Source organism: Chiloscyllium plagiosum, unplaced genomic scaffold, assembly GCF_004010195.1.
Source record: "Chiloscyllium plagiosum isolate BGI_BamShark_2017 unplaced genomic scaffold, ASM401019v2 scaf_12073, whole genome shotgun sequence".
Lineage (NCBI taxonomy): Eukaryota > Metazoa > Chordata > Chondrichthyes > Orectolobiformes > Hemiscylliidae > Chiloscyllium > Chiloscyllium plagiosum.
The window spans coordinates 1-16522 of record NW_025211361.1 but is presented as its reverse complement, the minus strand read 5'-3'; the positions used below and the strand labels follow the sequence as shown (position 1 = coordinate 16522).

The following is a 16522-nucleotide window of genomic DNA, read 5'->3' as shown; positions in this document are numbered from 1 at the left end:
GGAGGGTCAGTGCTGAGGGAGTGCTGCACTGTCGGAGGGTCAGTGATGAGGAAGTGCCGCACTGTCGGAGGGTCAGTGCTGAGGGAGAGCTGCACTGTCCGGGGGTCAGTGCTGAGGGAGAGCTGCACTGTCCGGGAGTCAGTGCTGTTAGTCATATCATGAATCATTGATGTAAAGCATTGCAGATGCTGGAAAACTGAAATAACAGCCCAAAGTTTGAAGAGACTCAGCAGTTTTGGCACAGTCTGTGTCGATGGAAACAGAGTTCATGTTTCGAATTTCGATCATTCTTCCTCGGAACTGAAACTAAAACCTTGCCTTTTTGTTCTGTCGAAAGTTAACCCTTTGTGCCCAGACCCTGACCACTGTTCCTCCTCCCAGTAAAATAGGAGAAGTGAGGCTTTTGGTGGTTCCATTTTCCGTGACCTTCTTTTCCAGGAAGGCTGTGGTCTGTGTTACCCAGATCCTATTTGTCATGAGACAGCCAACATTAATTCATCCAGTGGACTACACTCTGAAATGCTTTTGGGTGGTGTGGAGGAGCCGGTGTTGGACTGGGGCGGACAAAGTTAAAACTTGCACAACACCAGGTTATAGTCCAACAGGTTTAATTGGAAATACTAGCTTTCAAAGCACTGCTCCTTCATCAGGCAGGTAGTGGGGCAGGATCTCTGTGTCCTATGATCTACCTACCTGATGAGCTAGTGTTTCCAAATAAACCTGTTTGACTATAACCTGGTTTTGTGTGATTTTTAACTTTGGATAAAGATGATGTTTTGAAATGATAAACAATATGCTGTCAATGGCCGTTTCTATCGAGGGGTAAATGAGATGTATCAGGAGCTGCTGAGGTGGACTATGTGGATACAGAAATGTCTTTCAGATACCCTCCCCCCACATGCTGGCTGCTTGAGATAACAGGGCTATTCAGGGACCATCTCTGCAAGTGCAGCTGGGAAGGTGGGCAGGGGTCAACCATCCTCCACCCCAGACGCCATCATGGCTACAAAAGCTGCTGGGCTCACTGGGATTGGTCTTTCAAAGCCTCAGCAGGGGAACAGCAGCGAGAAGGGGCTGAGACACTATTAAAATGTCAGACTGGAGACCAGTGGCTCACATTGAGGTGAGACAGGATAGGGACAGAGGACATAGTGTCAAAGAGTCATAGAGATGTACAGTATGGAAACAGACCCTTCAGTTCAACCTGTCCACACTGACCAGATATCCCAACTCAATCTAGTCCCACCTGCCAGGACCCAGCCCACAGCCCTCCAAACCCTTCCTATTCATATACACATCCAGATGCCTTTTAAATGCTGTAATTGTACCAGCCTCCACCACATCCTCTGGCAGCTCATTCCATACACGTACCACCCTCTGTGTGAACATGTTGCCCCTTACGCCCCTTTTATATCTTTCCCCTCTCACCCTAAACCTATGCCCTCTAGTTCTGGACTCCCCGACCCCAGGGAATAGACTTTGTCTATTTACCCTATCCAAGCCCCTCATGATTTTGTAAACCTCTATAAGGTCACCCCTCAGCCTCCGATGCTCCAGGGAAGACAGCCCCAGCCTGTTCAACCTCTCCTTATGGCTCAAATCCTCCAACCCTGGCAACATCCTTGTAAATCTTTTCTGAACCCTTTCAGGTTTCACAACATCTTTCCCATAGGAAGGAGACCAGAATTGCACGCAATATTCCAAAAGTGGCCTAACCAATGTCCCGCAACATGACCTCCCAACTCCTGTACTCAATACTCTGACCAATAAAGGAAAGCATACCAAACGCCTTCTTCACTATCCTATCTACCTGTGACTCCATTTTCAATGAACTATGAACCTGCACTCCAAGGTCTCTTTGTTCAGCAACACTCCGTCGGACCTTACCATTAAGTGTATAAGTCCTGCTAAGATTTGATTTCCCAAAATGCAGCACCTCGCATTGATCTGAATTAAACTCCATCTGCCACTTCTCAGCCCATTGGCCCATCTGGTCCAGATCCTGTTGTAATCTGAGGTAACCCACTTCGCTGTCCACTACATCTCCAATTTTGATCATTGCATACGAAAATGTTGGGGTGATTGAACAAAGTTACGGCTGCAAAGAAGGTAGACAAAGAGCAAGATCAACTTTAGATTGAAAAGTCAGTCATATTGCTGTAAGTCTGGAGTCACATGTAGGCCAGACAGGTAAAGATGACTAATTGTCTTCCCTGAGTGAACCCGGTGGGTTTGTATTACTGGAGATACTAGTTTCAGAGTCACTATTAGTGATTTTAATTCCAGATTCTTATTAGCTGAAGTTAAATTCCACCAGTTGCTGTGGTGGGATTTGAACCCACATTCCGAGAGATTGCCTGGCTCTCAGGATAACTAGCCAGTGATTTAATCCCAGTCTCCCCCCCACCAGGGAGCAGAGGGACCAGGAGATGTGAAAGCATCTGAGCTCCCTTCCAGGGGCGAAGCGCAGATATCCAATCAGGTCTCTCCCTCGCCTGGGATGGTGGGGGCTGGGAGGGGTGAAGATTTTAGTCCCTTGTGTTGCCAGAGCACCAAGAGATCCTTTGTTTGCTCTTTTTGGGGAAATTATGAGCTCACTGTACACTTCTGGTTATGAGTGAAGTTACAATTAGAGAAACCTTCCCACTGATCCTGCAGTGTCACCGGCAACTGAGATCCTCCCTCAATGTGATTCGACACCACCTCCACTTGAAAAGCAGTAATTACATCCTAACGCAGCGCAGGGTAGAGAGCACACACAGCACTGTCAGAGCTGTCACCTTGCCACTGTCAGCTCAGAGCTGGAGTCTCCTACTGTCATGGCTGCCCTCAACCAAGACCACTGTTTCGAATGAGGGGCGAGGGGGAGCTCTCTCGTTTCCTGTGCATCCCTCATCCAGCGAAGAGTGGCAGCCCGGGGTGTGTCTGGATATTCACAGAACTGCTGCTCCTGGATCTTGGTCAATAGACATGAAGCTGGAAAAGCACAGCAGGTCAGACAGCATCCGAGACTCTGCTTTTCCAGCTTCATATCTACTGACTCTGACTTCCAGCATCTGCAGTCCTTACTAGCACTTGTGAGATCTTGCTGTGCACCAGTCAGGCTGCCATGTTTCCCTGGGTTATCAACAGTGAAAGGTCACCCATGAGCGGTGAAGCCCCTCTGGAATGTCAGGTGGCTGTGAGAAGTGGTAGACAAACACACACAGGCTCTTCCCTCCAACCCCCGTTCCCTCCCCCTGCCCACCAGTGAGGGCAGAGCACTGGACATGATCTACATGGACTTCACTAAGGCATTCGACAAGGTTCCCTATGGGAGACTGGTGAGCAAGGTTAGATCTCATGGAATACAGGGAGAACTAGCCATTTGGTTACAGAACTGGCTCAAAGGTAGAAGACAGAGGGTGGTGGTGGAGAGTTGTTTTTCAGACTGGAGGCCTGTGACCAGTGGAGTGCCACAAGGATCGGTGCTGAGCCCTCTACTTTTCATCATTAATATAAATGATTTGGATGTGAGCACAAGAGGTACAGTTAGTAAGTTTGCAGATGATCCCAAAATTGGAGGTGTAGTGGACAGCGAAGAAGGTTATCTCAGATTACAACAGGATCTTGACCAGATGGGCCAATGGGCTGAGAAGTGGCAGATAGAGTTTAATTTAGATAAATGCGAGGTGCTGCATTTTGGGAAAGTAAATCTTGGTAGGATTTATACACTTAATGGTAAGGTCCTAGGGAGTGTTTCTGAACAGAGACCTTGGAGTGCAGATTCATAGCTCCTTGAAAGTAGAGTCGCAGGTGGATAGGATAGTGAAGGCAGCGTTTGGTATGTTTTCCTTAATTGGTCAGAGTATTGAGTACAGGAGTTGGGAGGTCATGTTGCGGCTGTACAGGACATTGGTTAGGCCACTGTTGGAATATTGTGTGCAATTCTGGTCTCCTTCCTATCGGAAGGATGTTGTGAAACTTGAAAGAGGCTGAGGAGTGACCTTATTGAGGTTTACAAAATTATGAGAGGAATGGATAGAATAAATAGACAAGGTGTTTTCCCTGGGGTCGGGGAAGTCCAGAGAGGCTTCACTGCCATGAGTGTCCTTTCACTAGAGGTTTAGGGTGAGAGGGGAAAGATATAAAAGAGACCTAAGAGGTAACTTTTTCACGCAGAGGGTGGTACGTGTATGGAATGAGCTGCCAGAGGATGTGGTGGAGGCTGGTACAATTACAACATTTAAGAGGCATCTGGGTGAGTATATGAATAGGAAGGATTTGGAGGGATATGGGCCGGGTGTTGGCAAATTGGACTAGATTAAGCTGGGATATCTGGTCTGCATGGACGGGTTGGACTGAAGGGTTTGTTTCCGTGCTGTACATCTTTATGACTCTGATGTCCCCTATAATGGAGCTTCCAGCCAACCTGTCCATTCTCTGACACCATATAATTATCACCAATTTCTTTCCTTGTCAGAACCTTTGTCTTTCTCCCTCATTTCGTCTCACTTGTGCTCTCTCTGTCATTCACCCTCTCTTTTCTCTCTCTTTATTATTGCCACCTTGTCTATTTTCCATTACATTCTCTCTCTTGTCTGTCTCTCTCTCTCTGGATTTCTCAACCTGATTCTTTCTCCCCAGGTGTATCCATGCCTTTCATGTGTAACTTTCGGGTGTTTGAGGTTTAGAATCGAGTCCAGAAATGTAGTCTGTCAGCCTGTAGGGTATCACGGTCTCTGACTGTGTCCCTGGCCCTCGGTGAAAGCTTGATGTACTGGCAGTGGCTTGTTTTCCTATTACAGCGATAGAGAGTGTCAGATTGCTTTGGGAGTGGGGTGGAGGGAGACATGGGCAGGTTTAAGAATAAAATATAGGGTCCCTCTCTCCCTCCTCTGTCAATCTCCTCTGCAGTAATTGGGACTGGTAATCTGTATTGTGAAAGTATCCTGCACTGACTGTATATTGCTGAAGGATTCAGCCTGCTATTACCAAGAGACTTTGGTGTAGGTTTTATTGTGGATTTGGTTTTTGATTTGATTTGATGTAAGGTTTATTGTCATGTGTGCTCAAGTACAAAAGTACAAGTGTGTAATGTCACCACACACGGCACCATCTCAGGTATGAAGATACTGAGGTACAAAACTTAAAAACAACTGGTAACATTGAGAAACAAGGTTCAAAGTATTGTTGTTGTTTCGAGTACAGGCTGTTTCTTCCAGAACATGATAGTTGCGTTCCTGTGTGACCCCACGCTAGACAAAAATCACACAATACAAACAACACTTAAAGAGTTGGTGATATAATCGTGTTATAGCCAACACACACCTTAAACGTTCACGCTATCGAAACAGCCAATCATGTTACCTGGACCCAATATACCGGCCACTGCAGCGGACAGCTGGAACTGACAACCGGAAGCGGCAGATTCAAACCACTACAAATGCCGGAGGAAAGATCACAGAAGCGCTTCACAGGAGGCTCCCAAGCACTGAGGATGTCACCTAGACAGGGGATGAGACATCTGCAACATAAATTCCCAGCTCGTCGAACAGAACCACAACAACAAGCACCCGAGCTACAAATCTTCTCACAAACTTTAAGGAGGGATCCATGAGGACACCACAGTCTAACAACTTTACCAGTTCCAGGATACAGAGTCCAGATCCTCGGTTTAGTTGTTTGTGCTCTTCTTTAACTATGTCAGGCTTTTGATGTTCCACAATCCATTGTCAGTACCTGAAACCCCACTGCAGTCTTCTTTGAACAACCATACCACTTCCCAGTATATCCCAACAGGCTTTCCCATCCAGATGCTCCCCCCTGAACCCTGTCTGCTCGCTCACTTTGAGGCCACTGGACATCACTACTAGCTGTCTGTCCATCCTCAATCCAATCTTCAAGTGATAGATCATCAACTGTTTCCAATCTTCCCCCAAATCTGTCCATGTTTGGTCTCATCAGCAAGTAGACTTTCTGACCAGGAGTGTTCAGTTCTTTCTTCCATAGCATCAGGGGAATGCACGTGGTTAGCATTATGTTACAACAACTCGATTCATCTATCAGCACAGATTTACTGGTATAAATTTATGTAGTATGCTTCTTTACTTACGGTTAGACACAATTCTGTTCAGTATTCTTTGTAGCTCAAAGCAAGAAATTTCTGCATCCTGATTTTGAAAGAAAAAAAAAATCAGAATTCAAGTGCCATACCCTTCGCAGGAAAGCAGCCCAAATTCAAACAAATCAGGTAATACCAACCTAATGTTTACTTCCAAGTGGACGAAAATAATGGGTTGAATATTTTTCATGTTTTTTTCAAATAATTAACTAACTTCTTTTCAATTGATGTCACAGTCACTGCCCCAGCACCCCTTAGTTCTACTTGTTTCAAAACAATTCTATTAATATTCCCTGTGTTCTTTTAATAACAATCCTGAATCCATGTCATCACGTTTCCAATTAGTTAAATAGTGGAAGATTTACCATTTCAAAGGTAATGCTTATAGAGGTGATAATCCCTATAATTCCTGTCTTATCCTTTTCTTCTTTCTTGAACATAGCCGTAACAAATTTTTTTCCTTGAATTCTTTGGCACAGTTCTTATTTTTTTTTTAATTCTTTTTTGGAAATATCCAATTTGGGGACTTTTTGATATTAAAACACAATGAATGAATTTCATTTTCCCAATCGATATTTAATATTAGTAATGGCTCTTTGAAAGCACCCTCAGGCAATCTGCCAATCCTGTTCCATTATTACAAGATCTGATGAACTACTTGAATATTTCTGCTGTCCCATTATTCTGAAATTCAAGATGCCCTCTCTTATCCCTATGTAGCCATTCACCTTCTTTGACTATCCTATGGCCCTTGCCATTTCAATTCATACTGGAATATTTTGCGCTTTTTCCTGTACAATTTATTTACACTTCTTTTAAAAGCTTAATTTTGATCTAACCCCTCAAGCTAACCAGTAAATTCCTGCTACTGACATACCTCTTTACATCTAGTTGCAATACACTTAAACAAATTGTTTCATATTTGAATAATTGTGGATTGATGATCTGCTATCTAATTTTTTTTTGCCTTTCAAATGTGTTTATTTTTGGTTTGCCACCTTTATATTTAATCATAGAGTCATAGTCATAGTCATACAGCATCGAAACAGACTCTTCAGTCCAACCAGTCCAAGCTGAACATAATCCCAAACTAAACTAGTCCCACCTGCCTGCTCCTAGTGCATTTCCCTCCAAACCTTTCCTATTCATGTACTTATCCAAATGTGTGCTTATCCACCAGTTCCTCAGGAAGTTCATTCCATACATGAACTACTCTCTATGAAATAAATTTGCCCATTAAGTTGTTTTTAAATCTCTCTCCTCTCACCTTAAAAATGTGCTTCCAAGTCTTGAAATCCATCATCCTACAGAAAAGACAACTACCATGAACTCCACTATTTTAGAAACTTCTATCAGGTCACTTCTCAACCTCCTACACTCCAGTGAATAAAGTCCCAGCCTATCCAGCATTTCTTTATAACTCAAACCTTCCATATCAGGCAACATCCATTCAAAAACTCTTTTGAATCCTCTCCAGCTTCTTATTACTGGGCAACCAGAACTGGGCACAATATTCTAGAAGAGTCCTTTACCAATGTCCTGCAGAACCTCATCATGACATCTCAACTTCTACACTCAAAGGACTGAGCAATGAAGGCAAGCGTGCAATGTAAACTTCATGAAGTTATGAGTGTGGGGAATGGATGTTCATATTTTCTGATGCACTTGGCACTCTGGAATCAGCACACAATAAATTAAATATTTTCTGTCAATCTCAGGATGCATCTTACATGTGGGTCTTAGGCAATGATGTCTTCTCAAATAATGTTGCAGGCATATGTGTGAATTTCACTCAGTCATGTCTATGATGGTCCAAAATATATTAGCTTAGCTGTTTGTATTTTCACTAATAAAATGGTTTGAAAACTTTAAGAGGGTAATATAGCTTTGGTAGTAAAATAACAGGAAGAGCTTAAGAGAGCAAAGAGATAATGAAAACAGGATCATTCAAAGATATTGGTTGGGAATCCTGAGGGACAGAATTTATATGTATTTGTAAAGGCAAGGACTGATTAGGGATAGGCTTTGTGCATGGGAAATCAGGTCTCACTAACTTTTTTGAAGAAGCAACAGAGGATTGATGAGGGCAGAGCAGTGGACATGATCTATATGGACTTCAGTAAGGCATTCGATAAGGTTCCTCATAGTAGACCGGTTTGCAAGGTTAGATCACATGGAATACAGGGAGACCTACCTAGCTATTTGGATACTGAACTGACTTGAAGGTAGAAGACAGAGAGTGGTGGTGCAGGGTTGCTTTTCAGATTTGAGGCCTGTGACCAGTGATGTGCCACGTGGATTTATGGTGGGTCCACTGCTTTTTGTCATTTATATAAATGATTTGGATGTGAACATAGGAGGTATAGTTCACAAATTTGCAGATGACACCAAAATTGAAGGTGTAGTGGATAGTGAAGAAGGTTATCTCAGAGTACAGTGGGATCATGATCAGATGAGCCAATGGGCCAAGGAGAGACATATGGAATTTCATTTAGCTAAATGTGAGGTGCTGCATTTTGGAGATGCAAATCAGGGCAGGACTTTTCCAGTTAATAAGACCATAGGACATAGGAGTGGTAGTAAGGTCATTTGGCCCATTGAGTCCACGCTGCCATTTAATCGTGGCCGATGGGCATTTCAACTCTACTTACCTGCACTCTCACCGTAGCCCTTACTTCCTTGTGAGATTAAGAATTTATTAATCTCTGCCTTGAAGACATTTAACGTCCCGGCCTCACCTGTGCTCTGTGACAATGAATTCCACGGGCCCACCACTCTCTGGCTGAAGAAATGTCTTCTCATATCCGATCTAAGGCTGTGCCCATGGGTCCTAGTCTCCCCGCCTGATGAAAACAAATTCCCAATGTCCACCCTTTATAAGCCGTGCATTATCTTGTAAGTTTCTATTAGATCTCTCCTCAACCTTCTAAACTATAATGAATACAATCCCAGGATCCTCGGCGAGTCATCGTATGTTAGGCCTTCCGTACCGGGGATCATCCATGTGAATCTCCACTGAACACGCTCCAGTGCCAGTATGTCCTTCCTGAGGTGTGGGGCCCAAAATTGGACATAATATTCTAAATGGGGCCTAACCAAAGCTTTATAAAGCCTCAGAAGCACATCACCACTTTTATATTCCTGGACTAGCACTCCCTTTCACTTTGTACTTTGGCTTTATGAATTTTCTCACTGTTTATAAAATAATCCATGCCTGTATTCTTTTTTCCAACATGCAAGACCTCGCATTTGCTCACATTGAATTTCATCATCCATTTCCTGGATCACTGTGCTAAACTGTCTAAATCTTTCTGCAGCCTCTCCACCTCCTCAGTACTACCAGCCTGTCCACCTAACTTCGTATCATCGGCAAACTTCACCAGAATGCCCCCAGTTCCTTCATCCAGATCATTAATGTATAAAGTGAACAGCTGTGGCCTGGAGCGTCGGAGGCTGAGGGGTGACCTTATAGAGGTTTATAAAATCATGAGGGGCATGGATAGGTTAAATAGACAAGGTCTATTCCCCAGGGTGGGGGAGTCAAAAACTAGAGGGCATAGGTTTAAGGTGAGAAGGGAAAGATATAAAAGGGACCTAAGAGGCAACTTTTTAATGCAGAGGGTGGTGTGTATATGGTATGAGCTGTCAGGGGAAGTGGTGGAGACTGGCACAATTACAACATTTAAAAGGCATCTGGATGGGTATATGAATAGGAAAGGTTTAGAGGAAAATGGGCCAAGTGCTGGAAAATGGGACTAGATTTATCTAAGATATCTGGTCAGCATGGACGAGTTGGACCAAAGGGTCAGTTTCCATGTTGTACATCTCTCTGATTCTGTGGTAAGAGCTAAGTATATTTTGCTGGCTCACTGTTATTTTATTGGCAGTGACTTTTCACAGCACAGGAGGCCACCACTGAGCTTACCGTGGCTATGTCAGCTCCCTGTAGAGTAATCCAGGTAGTAAAGTTACTGTCCATATTTTATCTCAATTTACTTGAGAACAGGCAACATTAAAATAATAGAATAATGGCAAGCACAAGAGTAAAGTTTCAAAAGACATGTGGAATAACTCTAGTAGTGAATGTAAATTTCTCACCTGTCCTGCTAAATGTTCAAACAAAGTCTCAAAGCTCTCGCTAATGTCGTCTTCATCAACCTTTAGGAATTATTGAAGAAGAATTGAATTACATGCACATATAACCATAAATAACTAGAAAAAATTATTGATAAGGCAATACTATAAACATTTCATTTCCAGGAATCAGTCTCATTTAACATGGAAAAGCTCACATACTAGTATTTTTGAATGATACATAGTATTAACAGCATACAATACCAGCGCAGAAATATTAATATACTATCCTAACCAAAACCAAAGGGCAAGAGAAGAGTCTCGGTTCCATTTATCAGTGTCATTACTCTGTAAGGGAAGCCAGCCAGTTCACTAATAATTCTCAGCAGATGGAGTGAAGAGCCGCGCCCTGTAATGGCCACTGACAGCTTCAACTAGTCTTCAAGGAAGCACAGAACAACAAACAGCTATGTCACTGTTTAACGTATCCTTGGGGACCAAAATATCAAACTGTGATCAAACAGAAAATCTGTTCCAGTGTACCACTGCACAAAGTAATGAGTGTGGGTCTAAGTCCAACATTCCTCATGTGCCCTGGAGATTATAGTTGACAGAACTCAAGTTGCAGTCTGACTAAAGTAAAATAAATTTTGATCATGACCTTTACAGATTTTTTTGAATCAAACTTCCCTCTTCAGGCTATTCTATCTAGTTCTCCAATTGTACCCCACCCTTCAATCAGTCATCTTATAAACCTGTTGGGATTCTTAGCATTCAGAGTGGCAGCAGACAGTACCCAGACACTAAGTTCAAGTAGTTACATGGCACAAACCAGCAGCCAGGCATTTACAGAGGCAGAAGGACCCTATAAAAAAAATCAGGAAATAGGTGGCCTTATAGATGTCAGATTTTATACCAGTCAGGACAGCGAGAATGTTAGTAAGAGTTAGGAGAAATGGTGGTATTTCATAACGATGTTTTTGACATTGAGGACAAACAATCACAACTGATCCTATAACACCTGAAAAAAAGACAATTATAGTCACACATACCTCTTCATCTTCCAGTTTTGCATCAACCTCAACATCTATAACTCTGTAATAGAAAGACGATGCATATTACTTGCAATGAATATTTCAGCTGTGTTCCATATATCCTGAGTACATTGCAATTAAATGTATAGAATCCCATTTCTGAATGAAATGCATTGACACATGTTGGGATATTCTTCATGGGCCTGTCTGGCTAGCTACTGCCTCCAGGTTATTTTACCATGATGTGCATTATAAACGAGCTCAATCCCTCATTAGATTAGTACGCAGTCTTTCTAACACAGGACTCAAGACAGCAATCAAGAGGGAAACCTTGCCAAGCTTACTCTACTGTGGGATAGAGATAAAGTATCATGCCTCCTGGTTGAGAATGACTAACATAGACCAGAAATCAAAACTGGCACCTTCCTCACCTGCATGGTTCAGATTTTACCAATTGCAGACCATAGAGATTGGGAGAGGTTGATTTAATGCTTCCAACATATTTTTGTGAAGACCAAATTAATTATTTGCATGGAATTTATATATGTTTAGGATAGAATTAAAGTATTTTTCTATGCACCGACTTGGAATCTTAAATTCAGACAAAAAGTAGAAAAATGGTTTGCAGAACATGTGCAGAGTTTTCATATAGAACTATTTTCTTCTGAAGGATGAATGCTGGGAAATTAATCATAATATTACTTATAATCAAATGGCACAAAAGGACGCTCATTCAAAAAGACATCCAATTAGTTCTACCTCAGCTCTTCCCTCACAGCCATGAAAACTTTCCCTTTCAAGTACACTTCCAATTTTGAGAGAAAAGATACTGCTGAATCTGTTTCTGCTTTTACTTCAGGCATTACATATTCCAGATGATAACGTAATAGCTCACTGCATAAAAAGAAACTTTGTCTCCCATCTGGTTCCTTTGCCAATTGTCTAAAAACTTTGTCATTTGTGTGCTGACCTTTCTGCCAGCAAAAAATGTTTTTTCCCCATGACTATATCAAAACCCACCCAAGCTTTGAACATTAAAACATCCCTTAAACTATTTTACGCTAAAAATGCAATTGCAGCTTCTCTAAACTCTCCACATATTATTAACACACGTCATTTAATTTCATGGAGAAGAGACCAAGAGGACAGAGATTTGGTCTTGATCCAACATCATAAATGTAGTGAGTTTTCACCGTATTTCCATAAATGTCATAACTGATGACTGGCAGCAGCTTTTGACAGTCCTAGACACGCTTGACTGAGAATGCTTGCTTTAAAAGTATCATGGCCTTTCACAGCATTTGCTCATATCTGAGTTTGTGTTGTTTATACTCACTGTAGATCAGTTTGTTTCTCTGTAAACACACGAATTGCAAAATCTCCATTCTTATGTGGCTCAAAAGTGGATGGTACAATGAGATACTGTCCAGGTTCAAGAGCAAGACGGTTCATGACTTCTCGCAGATTGATGAAGGTTTCTGATCTTGCACTGGCTGCATGCGTCATGAAAAAATCTCTCCTCAGCTGAATATTAGTTTGATCTTTATACTATGGATAAACAAAAGAAAATGACATTAACTTGTTTCTGATTTTGCCATACTTTTGAAATGTTATCACAATCTTTCTGTATATTTGCAATCTTAGCGCTGTTATCAGGAAAGCAACAAATAAACAGAATATATTCCAGCTCTGCACTGACTTCACTGTTAAAACTCTTCTTCAGCATGTGGTTTTGGTCAGGATAATCAAAGGGAAAAGAAAAATCAGACAAGAAGTAAATGTATATACTGATCAGATCAATAAGGTGATCCACTGTACCAGGAGGATACTCTCCCAAAATGTAACTGTCTGTTGTGAAAAGAAATTCTAGGAGTTCAACTTCTTCACTTCTGAAGAAGGGTCACTGAACCCAAAATGTAAATGTTGCTTTCTCTCCGCAGACGTTGCCGGATCAGCTGAGTTTTCCCAGCATTTTCTGCTTGTGTTTCTGACTTCCAACATCTGCAGGCTTTGTTCTTTTTTTGCTTGAAGATTAATTGGATGATATTCAGTGCAATATTAAAAGCTATGAAAATACTACCGTCTTCTAAAAATCTAATTAATGTTGTAATCCGGATCTTATTTATACGCACCTCGTCAGGGACCTGTGAAGTTAAGAAAGAAGAACATAAGTCCAAAGGGTTTTATAAGGCATTTACAATTTATGCAAAGTTTAAAAATTTTTGAGCTGAACTGAAGTCATGTGTTTAAGTGCTATACCAACAATTAAACTTATACGAACATTTCACAAATTCTGTAATGACAGAACTAATAATGTCTGTGCCCCAAAATGAGATTTTATGGTGATAAAGCTTTGGTACAGAGCAATCTAAGAAGATTTGCATTGGTGGCTGCCAATATTTTCATACAAGAGAGTGTGAAGACAGAGCCATATACTCTGCAGAGACTGTCCCAACTTCTAACTAAGGGAAAGATAATATTTCAGTGAAGTACTGTCTTGACAGTCTCAATGATCTGCAACATTAGGTTTATAATATTGATTTCTATTTCTTTTCACCAAATGTCTGAAAAGCCATATGTAAATCAGCATGACAGGAACTGTTACTTATTTTTTACCTGTTAACTTATTTTACATGATCAAAACAAGTAATGAAGCTCCTTAAACCTACCTCATAGATAGCGAAGCCTATGGTATGCATGTCTTCACCCATTTTTCTTTGCTTTCTACGATTCTTTTGAATCACACCAACCAGAAAGCTACATTTATCATCGTCATCTGTAGGATCATCATCTGCTTCATCCAGCTGGATTTTAAATTGAGGATTTGTCCAAAATGTTCCTATAAATGGAAACCAGTTCTGAGCAAGATCAGTCTTTCAGTAATAGATGCTGCTTGTGATGTAGTGTGTGAGATTTATATAGCATCATTTATTTTAGAGTTTGGATCTTGAACTGATGACCAGCATTCCCTCTAATGTTCTTACTGGCTGTGTGGGACAAGGTCAGTGCATGGCTGAGACTTCCAGAACTGGAGGTCAGTACTGCAATCAATGTGCCAATGCTGAATGCTGTGTACAGAGTATCAGAGTGGCTGCATGCATTCACAAGCTTAGAAAGAACACTGCTAGTGACATGTGGGATTTGGTCTGTGTGTATGAAGGAGTTAAATGATTAATTTGTAAGGCTTTCTGAGGCTATAGTTTGTTTAAATAAAAAGAGACAGGTATAGTTCCTGCAGATTAATGAGAATTTATTTACATTGGGAAAGTTTTAACTAGTCAACAGAGAAAAGAGATTGTTGTTCATAAGGTTTCATTTAGAAGGATCAGGCTTTGTGCTTTTTTTATTGTTGGTTTAGGGGAAATGCCCAAATCTTGCCAAGTCCTTCTGGTTTGAGTTTGTAGAAACCTTAGTTGAAGCTGGATGTGTAAAACAGTTTCTCCTGAAAAAGGGAGACAGTTTCAAGCTGTTAAGAAATAGGTTACATGCTTGACTTCGAAGTTCCAGAAATGTCTGTTGAAGGTCCTGAAGGGGGTTAGTTGAAGCTGAGAAAGTTTAAGGTCAGTTGAACGAAGATTCAAGGAAGAGGATATCAGATTCTCAGGACCAGGAATTGAAGCATCAGTTATGTTAAACGCTATAGATGTGATAGAGAAGGAAATTTTAACCGCCGTGAGTACTGTAAAAGGATGCTGTGGGTATTAATGGATTGTATTTTACTACCTATTTTGAAACCTCTACATTTGCATTATATGTAAATAGTTTGGTTTACTCTATTATATCTTGTTTTTCTGCAATAAACTTCTGTTTTATTGTTAAACTTAAATCCATTGTATTGCATGTTACAGTGAAAGACAATTTTGTTAAAACAGCAGAAATCAAACTATGATCTATCAAGCCAGATTTCAATCAGGGATCGGATTTGTCCAGTAACAACACCAGTTGAGATCATAACACCATGCACATTATTCTCGCAGGTCAAAACAGATGGCTTGTTTATTACTGTTTAGAAACAGACAAATAACATATATAATATTATATTTTACCACAGGTATTAATCACACTTTATATTAGAATCCCTACAGTGTGCAAATAGGCACCCAAATTAAAAAACCGAAAAACCACAGAATATGTAAAGGAAAGTAACATTAGATTTTGATAGAATTTGGTTATTTGTATGAAAATGTTGTAATTACTAGTGGAAAGGTGGATACAAGAGATCATAAAGCTATTTGAAAAATATATTGAACTGTAATACTATAGACTGATCAGTACAGATTTGGCAAAGAAGGAAGATGTAAAGCAGTATTATCTGATCTTGAAGGAGCAGCCACTCAGGGAAAATTAAACTTTCTTGTTACTGAAGTATCTTCAGTGCAAAGTCAAAAGAATCTCTTGTCAAACTGCATGTTAATAAACTGCATAGGTGGAGAAGATGCAAGATTAGCGATTATGTCAGCAGTAATGTCATAACGGAGTAGAACATGATGGAACCTGAAGCAGACTGTGTAAGGTCTCAGATGTTCTCTCCTATTCTCTCTGATGTAAACACAATTATATTTAATAAAGCCTGTTGATGTTCACTTAACTGAGTGCCAATATGATCTTCGTTCATTTATTAAGTTGCTTAATGTGATAGATTGAACAGAAAAGACAGTGCCATGGGTGAGAGAGAGAAATTGAAATTTCATACTTGGGTAATTTCGACATCCTCCTGCAGTAGATCCAGCCCTCCAACTCCCATTAAATGTCGTCATGCTCCATTTGTGAACTGTGTCACTGCTAAGAGTGTCAGGAGTAAGGTTGCATATTTCCACTCGGGAGAAATTTCGGAGAAAGTCAGTAAATGACATCCTGGAAGGAGATTGGGAATGAGGGCAGAGCCGACAAAAATTTACAGAGAAATGTGGACCAAAAAACACCTATCTTCAACAAATAGTTTTCCTTCACTTCTGTCTTTAATCAAATTAGAATTATATCTACATAGGAATTACAATATAAAAACAGGCATTTCAAAATCCTACTCCAATTGGGTGTGTACCCAGTAGTATTAGTCCTACCTTTAAGGTCAGCCTTTCTTCTATTCCTATATCTTTTTATTCCCCTTATTTTAATAATATCCTTCAATGTTGAACAAAAAAAAACCCAGAAGAACTGCAGGTGCTGATAATCAGAAAGAGAAACAGAAATTGCTGGAAAAACATAGCAGGTCTGGCAGTATATGTGGATAGAAATCAGATTTAATGCTTTGGGGCCAATAACCCTTCTTCAGAACTCTGAAGAAAAATCACTGGACCTGAAATGTTAACTC

At 40.9% G+C, this 16522-nt stretch overlaps 1 protein-coding gene across 1 annotated transcript; it reads right to left on the bottom strand.

Annotated features, from left to right (window-relative positions):
• Nucleotides 1-6065: 6065 nt before the first annotated feature.
• LOC122547029 (calpain-2 catalytic subunit-like) lies at nt 6066-16097 on the bottom strand. Its single transcript, XM_043685625.1, has 7 exons — nt 15905-16097; nt 13881-14050; nt 13344-13355; nt 12548-12759; nt 11230-11272; nt 10202-10261; nt 6066-6152 (listed from the first exon to the last, which is right to left on the bottom strand). The coding sequence occupies exons 1-7, from the start codon at nt 16062-16064 to the stop codon at nt 6087-6089; spliced, it is 723 nt and encodes a 240-aa protein (XP_043541560.1). The 5' UTR covers nt 16065-16097; the 3' UTR covers nt 6066-6086.
• Between the last annotated feature and the right edge of the window lie 425 nt (nt 16098-16522).